General features: G+C 46.7%; 1 protein-coding gene across 1 annotated transcript in view; it reads left to right on the top strand.

The window, feature by feature from the left end:
• Positions 1 to 8919: 8919 nt before the first annotated feature.
• Positions 8920 to 17929, top strand: part of ppm1f (protein phosphatase, Mg2+/Mn2+ dependent, 1F) — a 64275-nt gene continuing 55265 nt past the window's right edge. Inside the window, exon 1 of the mRNA XM_085961992.1 lies at positions 8920 to 9212. Within this exon, the coding sequence (XP_085818118.1) occupies positions 9013 to 9212 (200 nt within the window). The 5' untranslated portion in view covers positions 8920 to 9012. The remainder of the gene's footprint in view (positions 9213 to 17929) is intronic.

Genomic DNA, 17929 nt, shown 5'->3' with positions numbered 1-17929 from the left:
GCTAAAAACTGCCTGTTAACTACCTGTTAACAGGCAGTTAATTGGCACTATTCCCTTCCCGCCTCGGGTCGGCGGGTCCCAGTGCGGGGCGGGTACCCGCCTCCCCTGAAACTTACGTGGAGGTGGGTTTTGGGCGGGATGGTGTCGGGACCCCCGAAATCGGGATTCCCCCCCCCCCCACACGCCTGAAACCCCACCTAATGGCTGCAGGAAAATCGACCCCAGTGTTCCAGGAAACTGTTCCGAATACATTCTAGAAATTCACTGCCTTTACTATTTGAGCCATTCTGCTATCTGACCAGAATTCCCTTTTTGAATAGCTATACAGGGGCACCTGCTAGAAGTGTCCACAGTGTAGGTGCTTGGTGAGGACTGCTGTTGAATGGGCTACCGACACACTGTCTGGTTTCACACATGAACAATGGCTATTTGGGTGAGGGCAACCAGTGGCAAGAAGCTGCAACACTGGGAGAAAATCGGTGAGAGGGGAAAAATACCACATCAGTTTGAAGTCCTCGCCCACCATCGGACCACAATTGGCTCCTGTTGAAAATAATGAACATTGTGAAAGGTTTGGGCGGCAAACATCATTGAAACTTATTGGTATTATACAGAATAATTCTAACAATTCCCCTCGCCCCACCCCAGTGCTGTAAAAGGGTTTCCGAGTTACTTTTTTTATTCATGGGATGTGGGTGACGCTGACAAGGCCAGCATTTATTGCCCAATCCTAATTGCCCTCAAGAAAATAGTAGTGAACATATGGTGCTCTTATATTTCAGAGGGCAGTTAAGAGTCAACCACATTGCTGTGGGTCTGGAGTCACATATAGGCCAGACCGGGTAAGGATGGCAGATTTCCTTCCCTAAAGGACATTAGTGAACTAGATGGGTTTTTACAACAATCTGGTAGTTTCATGGTCACCATTACTGATGCTATCTTTTTATTCCAAAGTTATTTTGTTTAATTAACTGAATTTAAATTCCCCAGCTGCCGTGAACTCGTGTCTCCACATCATTAGTCCAGGCCTCTGGATTACTAGTCCAGTAACATAGCCACTATGCAACCGTACCCTTACAGGTAGAGTGTACTACAAGCTGGAATCTAATCGAGAAGTTCTAATGGTTTGTATTTATATATATATATAGGATAATGGATACCCAGGAATGAGTTACAGGCTGGAATCTAATTTATTTTTTTATGGGATGTGGGCGTCACTGGCAAGGCCAGCATTTATTGCTCATCCCTAATTGCCCTTGAGAAGGTGGTGGTGAGCCGTCTTCTTGAACTGCTGCAGTCCATGTGGTGAAGATACTCCCACAGTGCTGTTAGGGAGGGAGTTCCAGGATTTTGACCCAGCGACGATGAAGGATTGGCGATATACTTCTAAGTCAGGATGATGTGTGACTTGGAGGAGAACTTGGAGGTGGTGGTGTTCCCATGAATCTGCTGCCCTTGTCCTAGGTGGAAGAGGTTGCGGGTTTGGGAGGTGCGGTCGAAGAAGCCTTGACGAGTTGCTGCAGTGCATCTTGTAGATGGTACACACTGCAGCCACGGTGCGCCGGTGGTGGATGGGGTGCCAATCAAACGGGCTGCTTTGTCCTGGATGGTGTTGAGCTTCTTGAGTGTTGGAGCTGCACTCATCCAGGCAAGTGGAGAGTATTCCATCACACTCCTTACTTGTGCCTTGTAGATGATAGAAAGGCTTTGGGGAGTCAGGAGGCGAGACACTCGCCGCAGAATACCCAGCCTCTGACCTGCTCTTGTTGCCACTGTATTTATGTGGCTGGTCCAGTTAAGTTTCTGGTCAATGATGACCCCCCAGGATGTTGATGGTGGGGGATTCGGCGTTAGATGGTTTATAAATGGTTAGGAGCTGATACTCTGTTATTGCTGTGGAGATGTTTGTTATTGTCTGTTCCTTGGAGCTCTGCACTTGAGTGTTTTTGCACAACCCAACCCATAATTTCTCATGCTCAGACTGGTCTTATCTAATACAGGCAGACAGGCATCAGCTCCTAAAATACAGGAAATCTATGACTCTAAGGCACATAGTTGAACTTGTACATGCTCATGCTGGCCAAAAATTCAAGAACTTGTAGCCTTCCTATTATCTGTTCAAATTAAGCTTAAAATGCCTGAAGGGTTTGACTACTAGTTCTGTTGGTCAGCAGCCAAGCTAGATATCACCGGTGGGTAAAAAGGGAAATAAAAGGTAAAAGTACTTTTTTTGATAAATTTGACACCATTTGCTGTGGAGGATACTGTTTCTTCACTTTTGGGACCTAGCTTCAAATCAAGCTCCTCTCACTCAGTTGTAAAATATGCTTGGCCAGGCTCAACCAGTTTTTAGTGGGTACCAGTCCAAAGCACAAAACCGCCCCCAATTCAGCATGAAGTCGAAGTTTCACTTTGGTTAAAAGGGTGCTTGCTGTGGGAAATGGAAACATTACATTGGTTAAGGTGGCCGTGTACTTTGGGCATTTGGGTCAGGATCATTTGTTGGGCAAAGGAGAGGGGCCCAGCCCATTACCAGCAGCACTTGGGCAGCGGTGGTGAGTGGAGAGAGGCCCAGTCAATTACCAGCAGCACTTGGGCAGCGGTGGTGAGTGGAGAGAGGCCCAGTCAATTCGCCGCTGGATTTTAACAATGGTGCTGGAACAGGTATCTGGTTCACTAGTGGCTCACTGGGGGAACAATCCTGGGAGAGGAATCGCACCATTCGCACCAGCACTGGGGGCGTGGCACTAGGAGAGGGGTCCAGTCCATTATCAACAGCACCTGGGAAAGGCGGTACTGAGGGGAGAGGAGCCGGTCCATTAGTGACAACACTGAGGAGTGGTTGTTCATACTGGCACTGGAGGGGCGGGGTGGGGTGGGTGCATGCGGAGGAAGAGGCCCAACCCTCATGCCAGCATTGGTTGAATGTTGCTGGGGGAGTGACTTCACCACCAGTGGCAGCAGCACTCAGGGATACTGAGGCGGAGAGTGGACGGTCCACTAATAGCAGGACTGGGGAGCAGTACTGAGGGAAGAGGATGAGGAAGGGGGGGGGAGAGATGAATGGCAATGAACGGGAAAGGGAAGGGGTCAGAAACTGGGAGCAGTGCAATGGCAGGGAAGAGGGGTGAAGCTGGAAGCGGGGTTTTTGGGTTGGAGAAGGAAGGAGAGTGCCCGCATTTACTGAGATGAACTCGGGAGAGGGCCAGCATTAACTGAGGGTGTTTTTGGGGGGCAAAAGAATGCCAGTTTGAATGGGGATGGAAGAGGAGGAGCAGCTCAATCTGGTTCAGAGAGAGAATTGCACCAGCTTAAATAAAGCAGGAGAAGAGTTTCACTCTGAACTGGGACGGGTGGTTGAGGAGACGGTGTTTCTGTGAAAGGGTGGGGAGTTGGATGAGATACATTGCGAACTGGGGCTGAATGCAGAAGAGTGACTGTTGAGGTAACTTCTGGGTATATGATGTTCTGGTTGGTAAGTTGAAAATCTAAATGTCACTTTTAAAAAATAAAAAATAATCTATGAATCGTGAAGAATAAAAATTCTTGAAATTAGCCCAAAAGCATAATTTTGATTCTGAAAATTCAAAATTGTCAAAGTGATCATGTCCCCCGCAACCCCACCCCACCCCACCTCCCGGGAAATGTTCCATCAATTTTGTGCCTTCAGAATTTGGATTTCCCCTTCAGGTTTTCATGTGTCTACGGGTTTTTCTTCTCCAATACAGGTGATGGAAGGCTGGGTACACTTACAGCTCAGGTTATAAAATATGTGTAACTACTTGTTTTCACATAATAATAATAATTCAACTTTATTGTCATTGTACAATGCACAAGTACAACGAAATGTGATCTTGCAAGCTCCCATGAGTCCAGTACAAATAACATTAACATTAAACGTAAATAGCACCGTCCTGGGAGAAGCAAAGCCGCTGCGTCTGTGCGCGCCGCCATTCCATTTCCACCATTCCTCCTGTCCGACAATCTTCAGCCCAACGCCGGGCCTGCTCACCAGCCGCCCCTCCCGGGGCTCCTTCCGTGACCTTCTCACCAACCGCCCCTCCTCGGGGCTCCTTCCGTGGCCTTCTCACCAACCGCCCCTCCTCGGGGCTCCTTCCGTGACCTTCTGCACCTGGTCTTCCCTGATGGTTATTCCTCCAAGTACTAACCAGGCCTGGCTTTGCTTAGATTTCCAAGCCTTGCCAGTGACCCTGTCCCTAGTCCCAGAGGCAGATCAGAGGCTTATAATCAAGCCTGTTCTTCAGTTGTCAGCTGTTTGGGAACGGTGTCAGTTTTTTTTAAAGTCTTATGGGCCTTTCAGTTGGTCCCACTGCTCTTGAGTCAGCCCTGCAGATTCTAAAGACATTGGGGGGGGGGGGACTTTTAACCCCCAAGGACGGGTGGGTTGGGGGAGGACGGGAGATGAAAAATATTTAAAATCTCAAACCCGACCCCCAACCTGCCCACTTCCGGTTTTAACGGAGATGGGTCGAGGAGCAGGCGACCAACCTGCTCCCAGAAATCCATTTTAACAGGATTTTTATTTTTAACCAGGGGTTCTGGAACCCCGGCAGGTAAAGAGAGGCGAGAAGAGCCAGAGCCATGAGGTAAGTGCATTTACAGCACTGCTTGTGGACCAGGAGGAGCAGGAGTGTTTTCGCCAAGCCCAACAAGCTTTCCTCTTTACAGAGCCCCCGATCTTTGACTGCCCCACCCCCCCCCCCCGAGCTCTGACTCCCCCCACCCCCAATCTGTGACTCCAACCTACAATCTCAGATTCCCCCCCCATCCCTGATCTCCAACTCCCCCAACCTCCACGATCACAGACTCCCCCCCCACCCCCCTACGATCTCTGCCTCCCCCCCACCCCCCTACGATCTCTGCCTCCCCCCCACCCCCCTACGATCTCTGCCTCCCCCAGCCCCCCTACGATCTCTGCCTCCCCCAGCCCCCCTACGATCTCTGCCTCCCCCAGCCCCCCTACGATCTCTGCCTCCCCCCACCCCCCTACGATCTCTGTCTCCCCCCAGCCCCCTACGATCTCTGTCTCCCCCCACCCCCCTACGATCTCTGTCTCCCCCCACCCCCCTACGATCTCTGTCTCCCCCCACCCCCCCTACGATCTCTGTCTCCCCCCACCCCCCCTACGATCTCTGTCTCCCCCCACCCCCCCTACGATCTCTGTCTCCCCCCACCCCCCCTACGATCTCTGCCTCCCCCCAGCCCTCTACGATCTCTGCCTCCCCCCCCCCACCCCATTCAATCTCAGACTCTTCTTTTCCCCCCCCTCCCCCCCCCCCCCAATCTCCAAGTGCTCACCCCACCACCATCTCCTACTTACCTGGCATCAGCTCCCTGGCTGCTTTCCCGCCCGACAGACAACCAGCTTGTCAATCAGGCTGGCTGTCGGTCGGGAAACTTGTTGCGAAAATTTAAAAGGTGTCCTGCGGTTAATTTCAGCAGGACATCCGGGAAACCCATACTTCTGGGTTTCTCGTCCGAAAATCCTCCCCCCAGCTCACTTCGTGGCTCCGAGTAAATATCGGGGCCTGGAAAAGAATGTTGGGGTAATAGTGGACAGATTACTGAAGCAATCTGCATAGCAATAAAGAGAGCAAATAGGATCTTGGGCTGTATAACCAAAGGAATAGAGCAGAAATCTCAGGAGGTGATTGCGAGTTTGTACAGAGCACTGGTCTGGCCCCAAATTCCGAGCCCTACGGGTGAGTACGCGTTGTGTACCCACCCGTAGGGACATCAGAAATGCCGTTTTCAGGCATGCACTGCGCATGCGCTGGAAACCGGCATTTCCGATCTGTCAAGAAAGCTCTTGACATCCTCCGGCTGTCCTGGAGAAGGGCCTCTGCAGGCGGAGAGTTCCGCTTTTTGGAGACCCTCCGCCCGCAGAAAACACTTACAATTCTTGTGCCTGCCTGCTTTTACCAGGATAAGAGTTGAAAAAAGTAAAACAAAAATGTTTCCATTTAAAAGTACATTTTAAAAAAAGGTAAGTTTATTTTTAGCCCTGTTAAAAACTTTAATTATTTTTTTCAAAAATTTAAATTTTTGTTTAAAATAGTTAATTTATGTAATTTCAAGTCATTTTAAAAATGTGATTTAAAAAATTTTTTATTTGAAGTTTTACTATGTTTTGGGGGTGATCTCCATTCATATATTTGACAGGTCTTCCTGTCAAATGTATGAAGGGAGATTCCCTTCTCTGATTGGCTCCCCATGGTCCACGTGATCCCAGGGACGCTCCGAACTGCCTGCGCCTCTGGATTACGTGGGCCCTGCACACCGGCAGTTTGGAGAGGCCCAGCAGTGGAACTCTGCTGGGCCTCTCCAATTCGAGCCATTCAATGAGATCATGGCTGATCATCCAAACTCAGTACCCTGTCCCTGCCTTCTCCCCAGATCCCTTGATCCCTTTAGCCTTAAGAAATATATCTAATTCCTTCTTGAATATATTTAATGAATTGGCCTCAACTGGTCTTCGGAGGAGCCGGCGCAGACTCGATGGGCCAAATGGCCTCCTTCTATACATACTATTCTATGATTCTAAGCGAACAAAATGGTTGAGCAATGGAGCAGACTTGACAGGCCGAATGGCCTGCTCCTGTTTCCTGACTCCCTACAAGCCACGTTCGTGATCTCAGTCATAATATGGGACAGGAGGGGAAGTCATCAGGTCAGGCAGTCTAGGACGATGTTTATATTGGTTCGTCGCCAAGTCAAAAACAGCACTGGTGGAGGCCGAGCCTATTTCCTACCTGGCCCTGGGCCTGAGTGACTGAGGGAAAGGGACAAAAAAGGGGTAAAATACATTTAAAATTAGAAATGGCAAAAAGGCTTCTTCGACAGCACTTCCCAAACCCACAACCTCTACCACCTAGAAGGACAAGGGCAGTAGGAGCATGAAAACCAAGTTCCCTTCCGAGTCACATACCATCCTGACTTGGAAATATATCGCCGTTCCTTCATCGTCGCTGGGTCAAAATCCTGGAATTCCCTCCCTAACAGCACTGTGGGAGTACCTTCACCACACGGACTGCAGTGGTTCAAGAAGGCGGCTCACCTCCACCTTCTCGAGGGCAAGTAGGGATGGGCAATAAATGCCAGGCCTTGCCAGCGACGTCCAGTTCCAAGGAACGAATGAAATAAAAATGGCACAGGCACAATGGGCCAAATGGCCTCCTTCTGTGGTGCATCATTCTTTGATTCTAAGTTGACCTAAGCCTCAACAGCTTTGTGGGTGGGAGTTCCAGAATTCCACTGCCCATTGCATCTGTGTCAGCTTGCCAGGGGGCGCCACGCTTTTGTGCACGGGGGCGGTATATATGTCAGTACAGAACAAGCTGGAACAGCGATGATGGGGCCGAGTTTGTATTTTCTGCTATAAAAACAGAAAATGTTGGAAATACTCAGCAGGTCAGACAGCATCTGTGGAGAGAGAAACAGAGTTAACGTTTCAGGGCGTTGACCTTTCATCAGAACTGGAAAAAGTTAGAGATATAACAGGTTTTAAGCAAGTGTAGGGGCAGGGAAAGGGGGGGAGGGGAGGAAAGAACAAAAGAGAGAAGGTCTGTGATAGGATGAAAGGCAGGAGAGATTAAATGAAAAAAGGTATGATAGTACAAAGCAAAAGGAGATGGTAATGGGACAAGTAAAGAAACAAAAGATGAGTCTATAAGAGGTGTAAATGGGAATGGCAGAATCATCAACATCTGCCATGTAAAAAAATTGGGGCAGAGGTTATGGTCTGAAATTGTTGAACTCTAGGCATTTTACAGCCTTCTGGACTCAACATAATCAAAAGATGAGGTGCTGCTCCTCGAGCTTACGTTGAGCTTCGTTGGAACAGTGTAAGAGGCCGAGGTCTGAGTGGGAGTGGAGCGGAGAATTAAAGTGACAGGCGACCGGAAGCTCAGGGTCATGCTTACGGACTGAACGGAGGTGTTCCACAAAGTGGTCACCCAATCTGCGTTTGGTCTCCCCAATGTAGAGGAGACCGCATCGTAAGCAGCGAATACTAAATTGCAAGAAGTACAAGTAAATCACTGTTTCACCTGGAAGGAGTATTTGGGGTCCTGGACAGTGGGAAGGGAGGAGGTAAAAGGGCAGGTGTTGCATCTCCTGTACTTGCACGGGAAGGTGCCGTGGGAAGGGGGGGGGGTGTTGTGGGTGATTGAGGAGTGGATCAGGGTGTCGCGGAGGGAGCGCTTCCTGCGGAATGCTGAGAGGAGAGGGGAGGGGAAGGGAAGATGTGTTTGATGGTGGGTTGAAAGGTGAGGACAAGGGGAACCCTATTGTGGTTCTGGGAGGGAGCAGAAGGGGTGAGAGTAGAAGTGCAGGAAATGGAACAGACACGGTCGAGAGCCATGTCAACCACGGTAGAGGGGAATCCTCGGTTGAGTAAAAAGGAAGACATATCGGAAGCACTAGTATGGAAGGTGGCATCGTCACAACAGATGCGACGGAGACAGAGAAACTGGGAGAATGGAATAGAGTCCTTACAGGAAGCGGGGTGGGAGGAAGTGTAGTCCAGGTCGTGGATGTTTGTCGATAGCCTATCCCCAGAAATGGAAACAGAGAAGTCGAGGAAGGGAAGGGAAGAGTCGGAGATGGACCATGTGAAGGTGAAGGAAGGGTGGAAATTGGAAGCAAAGTGAATTAAATCTTAGTTATTTTAAAATGGGGAGTGATTTATCGAGATATTCGCTCACAGTAATCTTATGGGGCTCGGTGTTAAATTTTTTGTCTGGTAACACTCCTACCAAGTGCCTTGGGACGTGTTAGTACTACGTTAAAGGCGCTATATTGCAACATGTTACACACAGCGATAGCCCCTGGGCCCCAGCAATCGGCGCGCATGCGTGAATGACGGGGGTGGGTGTGACCAGGATGGGACTTCGCGCAGGCGCGGTGAGGCGGGTGGGCAGCGGACTGACAGTTGGCGGTTAGTCCGGCGCCGGCGGTGACCGAGGGCGGGCGGCCGGCAATGAGGCAGCTATGAGCGCTGCGCCCGAGAAGAGCGCCGGGACGGACGCCGCGGAGGCGGTGCGGCGGATCTTGGACTCCTTCCTGCAGGAGTTCCCCACTCCCCTAGGCCCCGAGGTTTCGTTACCCGTGCGGCTGCAAAGCGCGATGCTGAGCCGGGACGAGCTGGAGGGAGAGAGCGCCGACATGGGGCTGAAGCTGCTGCGGGACAGGTGAGGAGGGCGCAGGCTGGGGGGTGATCCTGTGCTGGCGGACCCGCTCCCCCCCATACACGGCAGTGGCCTGAAAGCTGCACATTTACTCGGAGCTGTCACCATCAGATTTACGATCAGGGTTACATAGCCACGCGTTATGCTTTAAAATCGTTCCCCTGTTGCGACCCCAAAATGAGCGAGAGTTGGCCAGTCTGGACATGCTGCAAGGATGTCAGGTCGTTTCTACATGTCATTTTTCAACCACTTAATACAGTACGAAAAAAAACCCTGCTTGAACTGTGACAGTAAATGAATGTTCACCGAGAGAGAGAGTGTAAAAAAAATTAGAGAATGCCACAAATATACGGCATTTGAAACAGTATAAAAAGGTGCAGAGGAGATTTACTAGAATGATTCCAGGGATGAGGAATTTCAGTTATGTGGAGAAGCTGGGGGTTGTTCTCTTTAGAGCAGAGGCGGTTAAGAGGAGATTTGATAGGTGTTCAAAATCATGAACTGTTTTGATAGAGTATATAAAGAGAAACTGTTTCCAGTGGGAGGAAGGTCGGTAACCAGAGGACACAGATTTAAAGTGATTGGCAAAAGAACCGGGGGTGACGTGAGGAAACATTTTTTTACACAGCGAGCTGTTATGATCTGGAATGCACGGCCTGAAAGGGCGGAGGAAGCAGATTCAATAGTAACTTTCAAAAGAGAATTGGACAAATACTTGAAGGGAAAAAAAATACAAGGCTATGGGGAAATAGCAGGGGAGTGAGACTAATTGGATAGTTCTACCAAAGAGTCGATACAGGCACAATGGGCCGAATGGTCTCCTGTGTTTATCATTGTATGATCGGTTGAATTTTTGTTCAGCATTTTCTATTTATGCTTAAGGTTTCCAGCATTGTTTTTTTTGTCTGTACAGCTCACTCTGGGGTGAGGAGGATGACGATTTTCAGTAAATCTTTTTCTATTAGCTGCTCTTTATTTATTTATTTATTTATCTGTAAATAGTTAATTATGTCCTGCAAACCATTCCAAGTTCTTGCAGTCTCTGGTGCAACATTTTGTGACTTGACACTAAATCTTATATTACTGTCAGTTTGTTGTAAACACACATCTTTTTTTCAGAAATTAGGGAGGCCTACAGCATTAATTTTTTTTTAAAAAGCAAAGTAAATCTAGAAGTTCAGATTAGGTGACACCAAACTTGGGTTTCAAAAGGCTGAAGGTAAGGGCTTCCTGAGGGAAAAAAATGAATTAAGAGTAGGACACTATGTCCTAGCTTTTAAGCAACCCCTCCATTTTGATTGGGGGTGCATCTCTGGTGATGTGGGAGTAAAGTGCCCCCCAGGATGCCCCTGCGCTCCAGCCATATTTCTTGCCCAGTGGTCAGATACATGAGGGGCGGGCTCACCAACCTTTGCTGGGGGTTGCCCCGAACCGGGGTGGAGACTTTATGCAACAAGCCTTCGGCCAAGGGGGCAGGGTGCGTAGGGGAATGGAATGGGTGGATTAAAAAGTAGTCTGGGAAAAAATATTTAAGAAATGTCTTTCTCTGGGTGATGGGGCTGGTGTGCTCTCAGTGCTTACACAGGCCCCATTTTTCTCTCTGCCCTGGGGCCCCCTCCGCCAACCTTTGAATGCCGGATGCCTGGGCCTAATAGATAGCCACTGTGTTCAATGTTTTACTGTGGAGACCATGTTTCCCTCATTTGCATGAAAGTTTTTATATGCCTGGCTACATTTGGTCAGGCTTATTGTACCCCAATGGGCCTACCCATCAGAAAATGCCGGGGACGCACTGGAGCATGTCACGGAGTGGCTTTCTGCCTCCACCCGCCTGCGGTCTGCTGGAAAATTAGGGAGGGAGAGGTGGAACGCCTAGGCCTGTAAGTCTTGATTTCAACACACTGGAGATGTAGAAAAGAAGTGGAATGTGTAATACTGTGTACAGGAAACTTTCGTTTAACCGGAGGTTAAATGTCCGGAAAGCTCTATCTACCGGCAAAATTCAGGAGCCGTTTCCTATAAGTTTTTTTACTTCTCGTTGCTTTTTTTTTTCCAGTCAGGCTCTGCAAGGTCTAGCTGAAGCTGTTGCTTAGCTACAGAGACGCTTTTAAGCTGCGGCCGACTGTTTTGAAGCTGTTGCTAAGCAACAGGGTTTGTTGATTCACACGGAGCTCAAAAGCTCCGTATGTTTTAACATTAGCGCTGGTTTCTACGGCAGTTTTGATGGTACGGCACCAGCTCGGTCCCGTCAGTGCCGGATACCAGAAAGTTTCCTGTATTTCGAACTTAGAAGGAACAAGAGAAAAAAAATCAGAGAAGTACTGTTCATAAAATTGAAAGATTAAAGAAGGTGGTGATGGAGAGGGATTGCTTGTCAAACAAACCTTTTCTAGTTTAAGAGTTTGTGAGAAGTGCTCGAAGAGGCCTTCCAAATATTGAAGCAGTATTCAAGTCTTGGCCAGACTTGTGCTTTATTGAGAGTTATGAGTTGATGAGGGAAAAATAAGTGTTTGGCGTGAAAGAGGAAACCAATCTTCTTGGCGATAGTTTCAACATTACAACAGCTTGCATTTAAGCTTCTAACATAGAAAAAAAATCACACTGCTTCACAGAGGTGTATGGAAAAATGGGCACCAAACCAAAGAAAATATTAGCTAGGCTGTCCAAAAGCTTGGTCGAAGAGGTGGATTTTAAAGAGGGTCATAAAAGAGGAGAGGGAGAGAGAGAGGTAAATGGACTTAGGCAGGGAATTTCAGTGTGTGAGGTCTTAGTATTTGAAGGCACGGCCACCAATAGTGGGGCAAAACGCCAGAGTTGGAGGAACAGGGAATTTGGGGGTGGGGTTCTAAGACCAGAGGACATTACAAAAATAGGGAGGGGTGAGGCCATGAAGGATCTAACCATGAGGATGTGAATTTTAAATTGGTAGAGTTGGGCGACTGAGAGCCAATGTAGATCAGTGTTGGAGGAGATATAGGAGTTTGGAGAAGAGCTGCCTCCGATCGCAAGTCTTGTTCTGAACTAAAGCATCAGATGTAAAATCACCCAGTGTGAGGGTGTATAAAATGTGGCCCATGGGCTGAATAGAGCCTGCAAAACCCTTGTTGCTTCTTTGTACACTTGTGTATACCACTGACTTCAGCTTCCACTCTGCCTCAATTCTTTAAGCTTCTTAGTCTCTGAGAATTAAAAAAGGCTATTTAGATCAGTGAGGAAGCAGCATGTTACACCAATCAGTGAATAGCCTTCATCAGTCCGCCATCCTAGGAATTTTGAAGACTTAAATCTTCCAATGTTTAAACTTCAAGTGGTGATGGACAAAGCGAGGCTAGGAAAGAAAGACTTACATTTATATAGCGCTTTTCACGACCACCGGACTTCTCAAAGCGCTTTACAGCCAATTAAGTACTTTTGAAGTGTAATCACTGTTGCAATGTAGGAAACACAGCAGCCACAAGCAAGCTCCCACAAACAGCAATGTGTTAATGACCAGATAATCTGTTTAGTGATGTTGATTGAGGGATAAATATTGGCCAGGACACCGGGGAGAACTCCTCTGTTCTTCTTCGAAATAGTGCCATAGGATCTTTTATCTGAGTGGGCAGACGGGGCCTCGGTTTAACGTCTCCTCCGAAAGACGGCACCTCCAACAGTGCAGCACTCCCTCAGTACTGCACTGGAGTGTCAGCCTCGATTTTTTTTTTCAGCTCAAGTCTCTGGAGCGGGACTTGAACCCACAGCCTAATGACTCCGAGGCGAGGGTGCTACCCACTGAGCCACGGCTGACACTGAATACTCTGAAAGCCAAAACACAGCTGGAAAGCGAGCAGCAGGACAAATTACAGCAGTAACTGAGCAACAGAGGAAGACAGTGGTGTAGCAGACAAGGGCAGGGCAGGAAGTGACGAGCAAACAATGTGAGGTGTTACAGCTGTGGGGCATCTTTGAATTTATGTGTATGGAAGACATGGTTTTTTTTGTGTACGGGGGCTTGCATTTTTGTATATTCGTGTGTTGTATAATCCCGAGTTGTGGCACATACATTTGACCCCCTGCCCAAATCTTGTTCACACTGGGCCTAGTGACACAGTTGTACTGTTATCTATGTGCCGCCCAGTTAGGGACCCACTGGGTTAACAATATTTTCTAAAAGTACAGCCGCCATTATTGGGATAAGCACAAAAAATTGATAAATCTTCCTGACTATACAGCTTCTACTAATTCTTACCTTTATTATCTATTTTTAATCATCCCAGTGCACATTCCAAATCCATGAAAAGGGCAGCTACTTACAAAATACTGAGCAAATGGAAACTCTGTGTTTAATAAATGCATTTACTGCACCAGTCAGACTTGTAGAGATTGCAGCCAAATTTTACTTTACAGATTACATATTAAACTGATCCTTGTTTAAGATATCTATGCAGAACAAGAGCAGAATTGTGGCTTTGACCACTTTCATGAAATACAAGTGTTAAAGTAGTGAGTTAATTTGCACAATTCAAGAAAAGGAAACCTCAACAAAGTTGGAAATTATGAGACAGTCACTTTGTCAGTACATATACTTGAAAAATAGAGAATGATCGAGATTAGCATGGCCCCAACACAAGGAAGACACAGATTCATGAATCGTTTTTAAAAAAATAGGGATTGATCTAGAACTCGAGGCAGATGGACGTGGTTATAATATGGCTGAGTATTCAGTTTTGGCTCCTGCTTATCTGTTTGGATAAGAATTGGGGAAACAGAAGCTTTTTGTGCTACTAAGGGTTGCGGCCTTGCTACTTCCTTTTTTTGTGTACTCTTATGTTATACAAGACAAAGGAATTTGCTTCCTTTTGGTCAGGTGGCTTTTCGTCTCACAATTACCAGCTTTGCTGGTGTTTCCTTTTTCTGAACTGTGCAACTTAACTCATTACTTCCACACTTGTATTTCATGAAGTGCCGAGTGCCACAATTCTGCTCTTGTTCTGCACACAGATGTTTTAAACAAGGATTAGTGTAATATGTAGAGTAATCCAACAAGTAAAATTCGACTGCAATATCTGAGACTGAGGGCGAAGGAGTTTTTTGACCTTTTGGTATATTACTTGCAGCTTCATGAATTTGATTCTGATGGTAGCTGGGTGCACAAAACACATTGAGGTGGCAGTTGCCAATTTTCTATCGTCTGATGCGTGTTCCAGGAATCATTGCTTTGCAAGTGAGGTTAACGCAATGTTTGACTTTGTGTATAGAAGAGACAGAGCAGTGGTCAGTTCCACCGATGTGAGAAGGGGTGTGTGTGAAGCTAAGCCCCCAGAATGCACTGACCATTTGGATTAATGAAGAATATTGAGGTGCAGAAGCCCCTGTGTTCCTGAAATAGATAGGGAGGTCTAACATAAGCACCAACAGCCTTTGCTGTTCTATGCTTCAGCTAACAGCTCAGCCACATCCTTGAGTTGACCCCGAGCTTCCGGTCGCCTGTCATTTTAATTCACCGCTCCACTCCCACTCGGACCTCACCGTCCTTGGCCTCTTGTATTGTTCCACGGAAGCTCAACGTAAACTCGAGGAACAGCACCTCATCTTCCGATTAGGCACTTTGCAGCCTTCCGGACTCAATATCGAGTTCAACAATTTCAGATCATAAGCTCGGCCCCCATTTCATTTTTTCTTGTAATTTTTCCACTCCTTTCCCCCCCCCCCCCCCCTTTCCTTTTGTTTCTCTCTCACACCTGGCAGCTATCTTTTGCCCTGCCAGTACACTTCACACCTAATCTCAGCCTATTACCATCTCGTCTAGCTTCTAATCTCTTTTATTTCTTTTGTTTCTTTTATTCTTTTGTCCGATCGCAGCCCTGCCTTCGATCTAGTTTCTTTTCTTTCCAGTTTTGAAGAAGGGTTCGACCCGAAACGTCAACTCAAATTTCTCTCCACGGATGTTGCCTGACCTGCTGAGTTTTTCCAGCATTTTCTGTTGTTATTCCTTGAGATGATTGATGTTTCAGAGAATGTGCTTTGATATGGAGTTGGTTCTGATCCAGTTGATTGGTCTGCATAGCTTTAGATTCTACTGAGTTAGAGAGAGGTTGTCTCTGCAGCCTGCCAGACATGTATTTTCAGTCTCTGGATTCTGCTGTTGTGTACAGTCCAATGTGCGTTTTCCATATATATATTGTCAGGCAATTGGATTTGGATACCCTCAGGACCAGTGGGTTTTGATTTCATCAAACTGTTGAATGGCTGTCTGGAGGAGGTGGTTTAACCAGAGGGCTTGGCACAAGAATATCATTGGTTGGAATTGACCCATTTTTGTTCTTTGTATTTGAAAAATGTTCCTTACAATATTGGATATGGAATGCCATTGGCTATCTTTGAAACTGTGCAGTGGGAATTAGGCACAAAAATGGGTTGTATAATTTTTTTGTTGTCTTACTACCGTGATTAAAGCAGGATACAGTACCAGTTAGTAAACAGCTATTCTGTGAGAGAGAAACTCAATCCCACACCCAAAAGGAAGTTGCTAAGGGGACTGTGTCAGTATCAAGTGTGTGCATTAACAATACTATTGCGCCACATTCAGTCACAGATTTTACCTTCACTCTGGTTGAACTGGAGTCTGAACACCAGATTATTAGATATATTTGCTTTCATAATTTTAACAGTCAACATTTTTTCCTAGAATTACTTTGTAATAAAATATATATCCTATTTAAAACTTCTCTGGCAACATCAAGTGTAGTACCAGCTTCTGTAATAATATTGAGCTCTGCAGTGGGTACAGTAGATTTGTTGTATTGGTTGACTGTAGCCTGAGTTCTGGCTCTGTGTTGGTATGTTTAGGTAATTGTACAGTAATACTGTACTGTGGCTAGATCAGGCTTGGTATTTGCAGCCATGTAAATCAGCCTCTGTTGGCCTACCTTTTTATATTGTGCTTTTTATTGCCCCTCTTGCTGCTCTTTTATAGTCACCAGGTGCTGGAAATAACAGCAGATGTTAGTGATCGCCCCACTGGCTTTTAAGGCCTCCTGCCAGGAGAGAATGCCCGCTATAGGTCTTGGAATGTGAGGAATCCTGGCAATGTCCCGTTGCACCCTCTGGGAGATCACACACACATACACACACACACACACACACACACACACACACACACACACACACACACACACACACACACAGAGACACACACAGACACACACACACCTAGTACATTAAAACCATACCAAGGTCAGACTGTGACCGGCTCTGCTTATTGGAGACACTTTGCAGCCTGCAAACTTATTGAAATTAGTTATTGTAATTTTTTTTCCAGAAATAGGGAATGGATGGTTTCCAGCAATCTTTCTCTGGGATTACGGGGGGTGATCAGGAAATTCCCAATGCCTGTGTGCAACACCAAGAATGATTGACTAGTATGTGTGTATGCTTGATGTAAATTATATAGGTTGAAGTTGTGCTGTGTAACACGGTAAGAAATGTGTTGTATGAAATATCATCGTCCAATATTTTTCCAATAGGTTGAACCCATTTAAAGTAAATAGGGCTCGATATGCTTTTTAATTTAACAAAACATTCTAGCCACTTTTCTTTTCAGCTCCTTTTCTGTCTTGCCCACTTCCTTGGCTATGATTTCATAGGCACCAGTTTGCCCTCTGGTATCTTGTGCATGTGGCCTGGATTCATGTGTGAGCCTTGACATTGTGTACTGGCAGATTATTTCACTGCAGAGAGATCCTAACTGAGAGCAATGCTGTCCTCACCCAATATCTACACACAGATTTCTAGCAAGGTTGCTGGACAGCAATGAAGAGTGGGAATCCTGCTGTGTTTTTCCTTCAGACTTTATTGTGGTGACCCAACAGTTGTCCTAGCTGAGATCAATTATGAGCACAGACTGAGTTGAACTGGAAGATGTTCCTGAGCGCTGTGGTTCAACTATTCACTCACTTGAGCCATCAGGGAGTTATGGATCCAGAAAATTAATTGCTGAGTTGGGATTGTTAAATCTTTCCTCTTTCTCCTTACTGGTAAATTGTTCGAGGAATGGGAAATATTTTCTCTAACTACTATATCTCTTTCGCTTGGGGCAAAACAAATGTCTAAATACACTGGAAATGAGTAAAGAATCTAAAAGATAAAGCTAACCCTGTACAAATCGTTGGGTAGGTTGCATTTAAAATATTGTGTCCAGTTTTGCCCACCAAAAAAATTGCTTCAGATATATTTGGGAAAGATGTTAAAGTAATGGAGCGGGTGCAGAAGTGCTAGGATGATACATAAGAACATAAGAAATAGGAGCAGGAGTAGGCCAATCGGCCCCTCGAGCCTGCTCCGTCATTCAATAAGATCATGGCTGATCTGATCCTAACCGCCAATCTACTATCACAGAACCATCTCCTGAATCTAACAGAATTAGACACACGAAATAGGATCAGGCTACACGGCCCCTGGGCCCGCTCCGCTACCCACAGGGCCATGACCGATCCGAACCTAGACTCATGTCCAAATTCCTGCCCGCTCCCCGTAACCCTTAATTCCCTTTACTTCTAGGAAACTGTCTATTTCTGTTTTAAATTTATGTAATGATGTAGCTTCTACAGCTTTTTGGGGCAGCATATTCCATGGACCTACCACCCTCTGAGTGAAGTAGTTCCTCCTCATCTCAGTTTTGAAAGAGCAGCCCCTTATTCTAAGACTATGCCCCCTAGTTCTAGTTTCACCCATCATCGGGA

The sequence above is a fragment of the Somniosus microcephalus genome, chromosome 19 (assembly GCF_052327205.1).
Source record: "Somniosus microcephalus isolate GS21.2 chromosome 19, FLI_Smic_1.0, whole genome shotgun sequence".
Taxonomy (NCBI): domain Eukaryota; kingdom Metazoa; phylum Chordata; class Chondrichthyes; order Squaliformes; family Somniosidae; genus Somniosus; species Somniosus microcephalus.
This window is presented reverse-complemented; position numbering and strand designations above follow the sequence as displayed.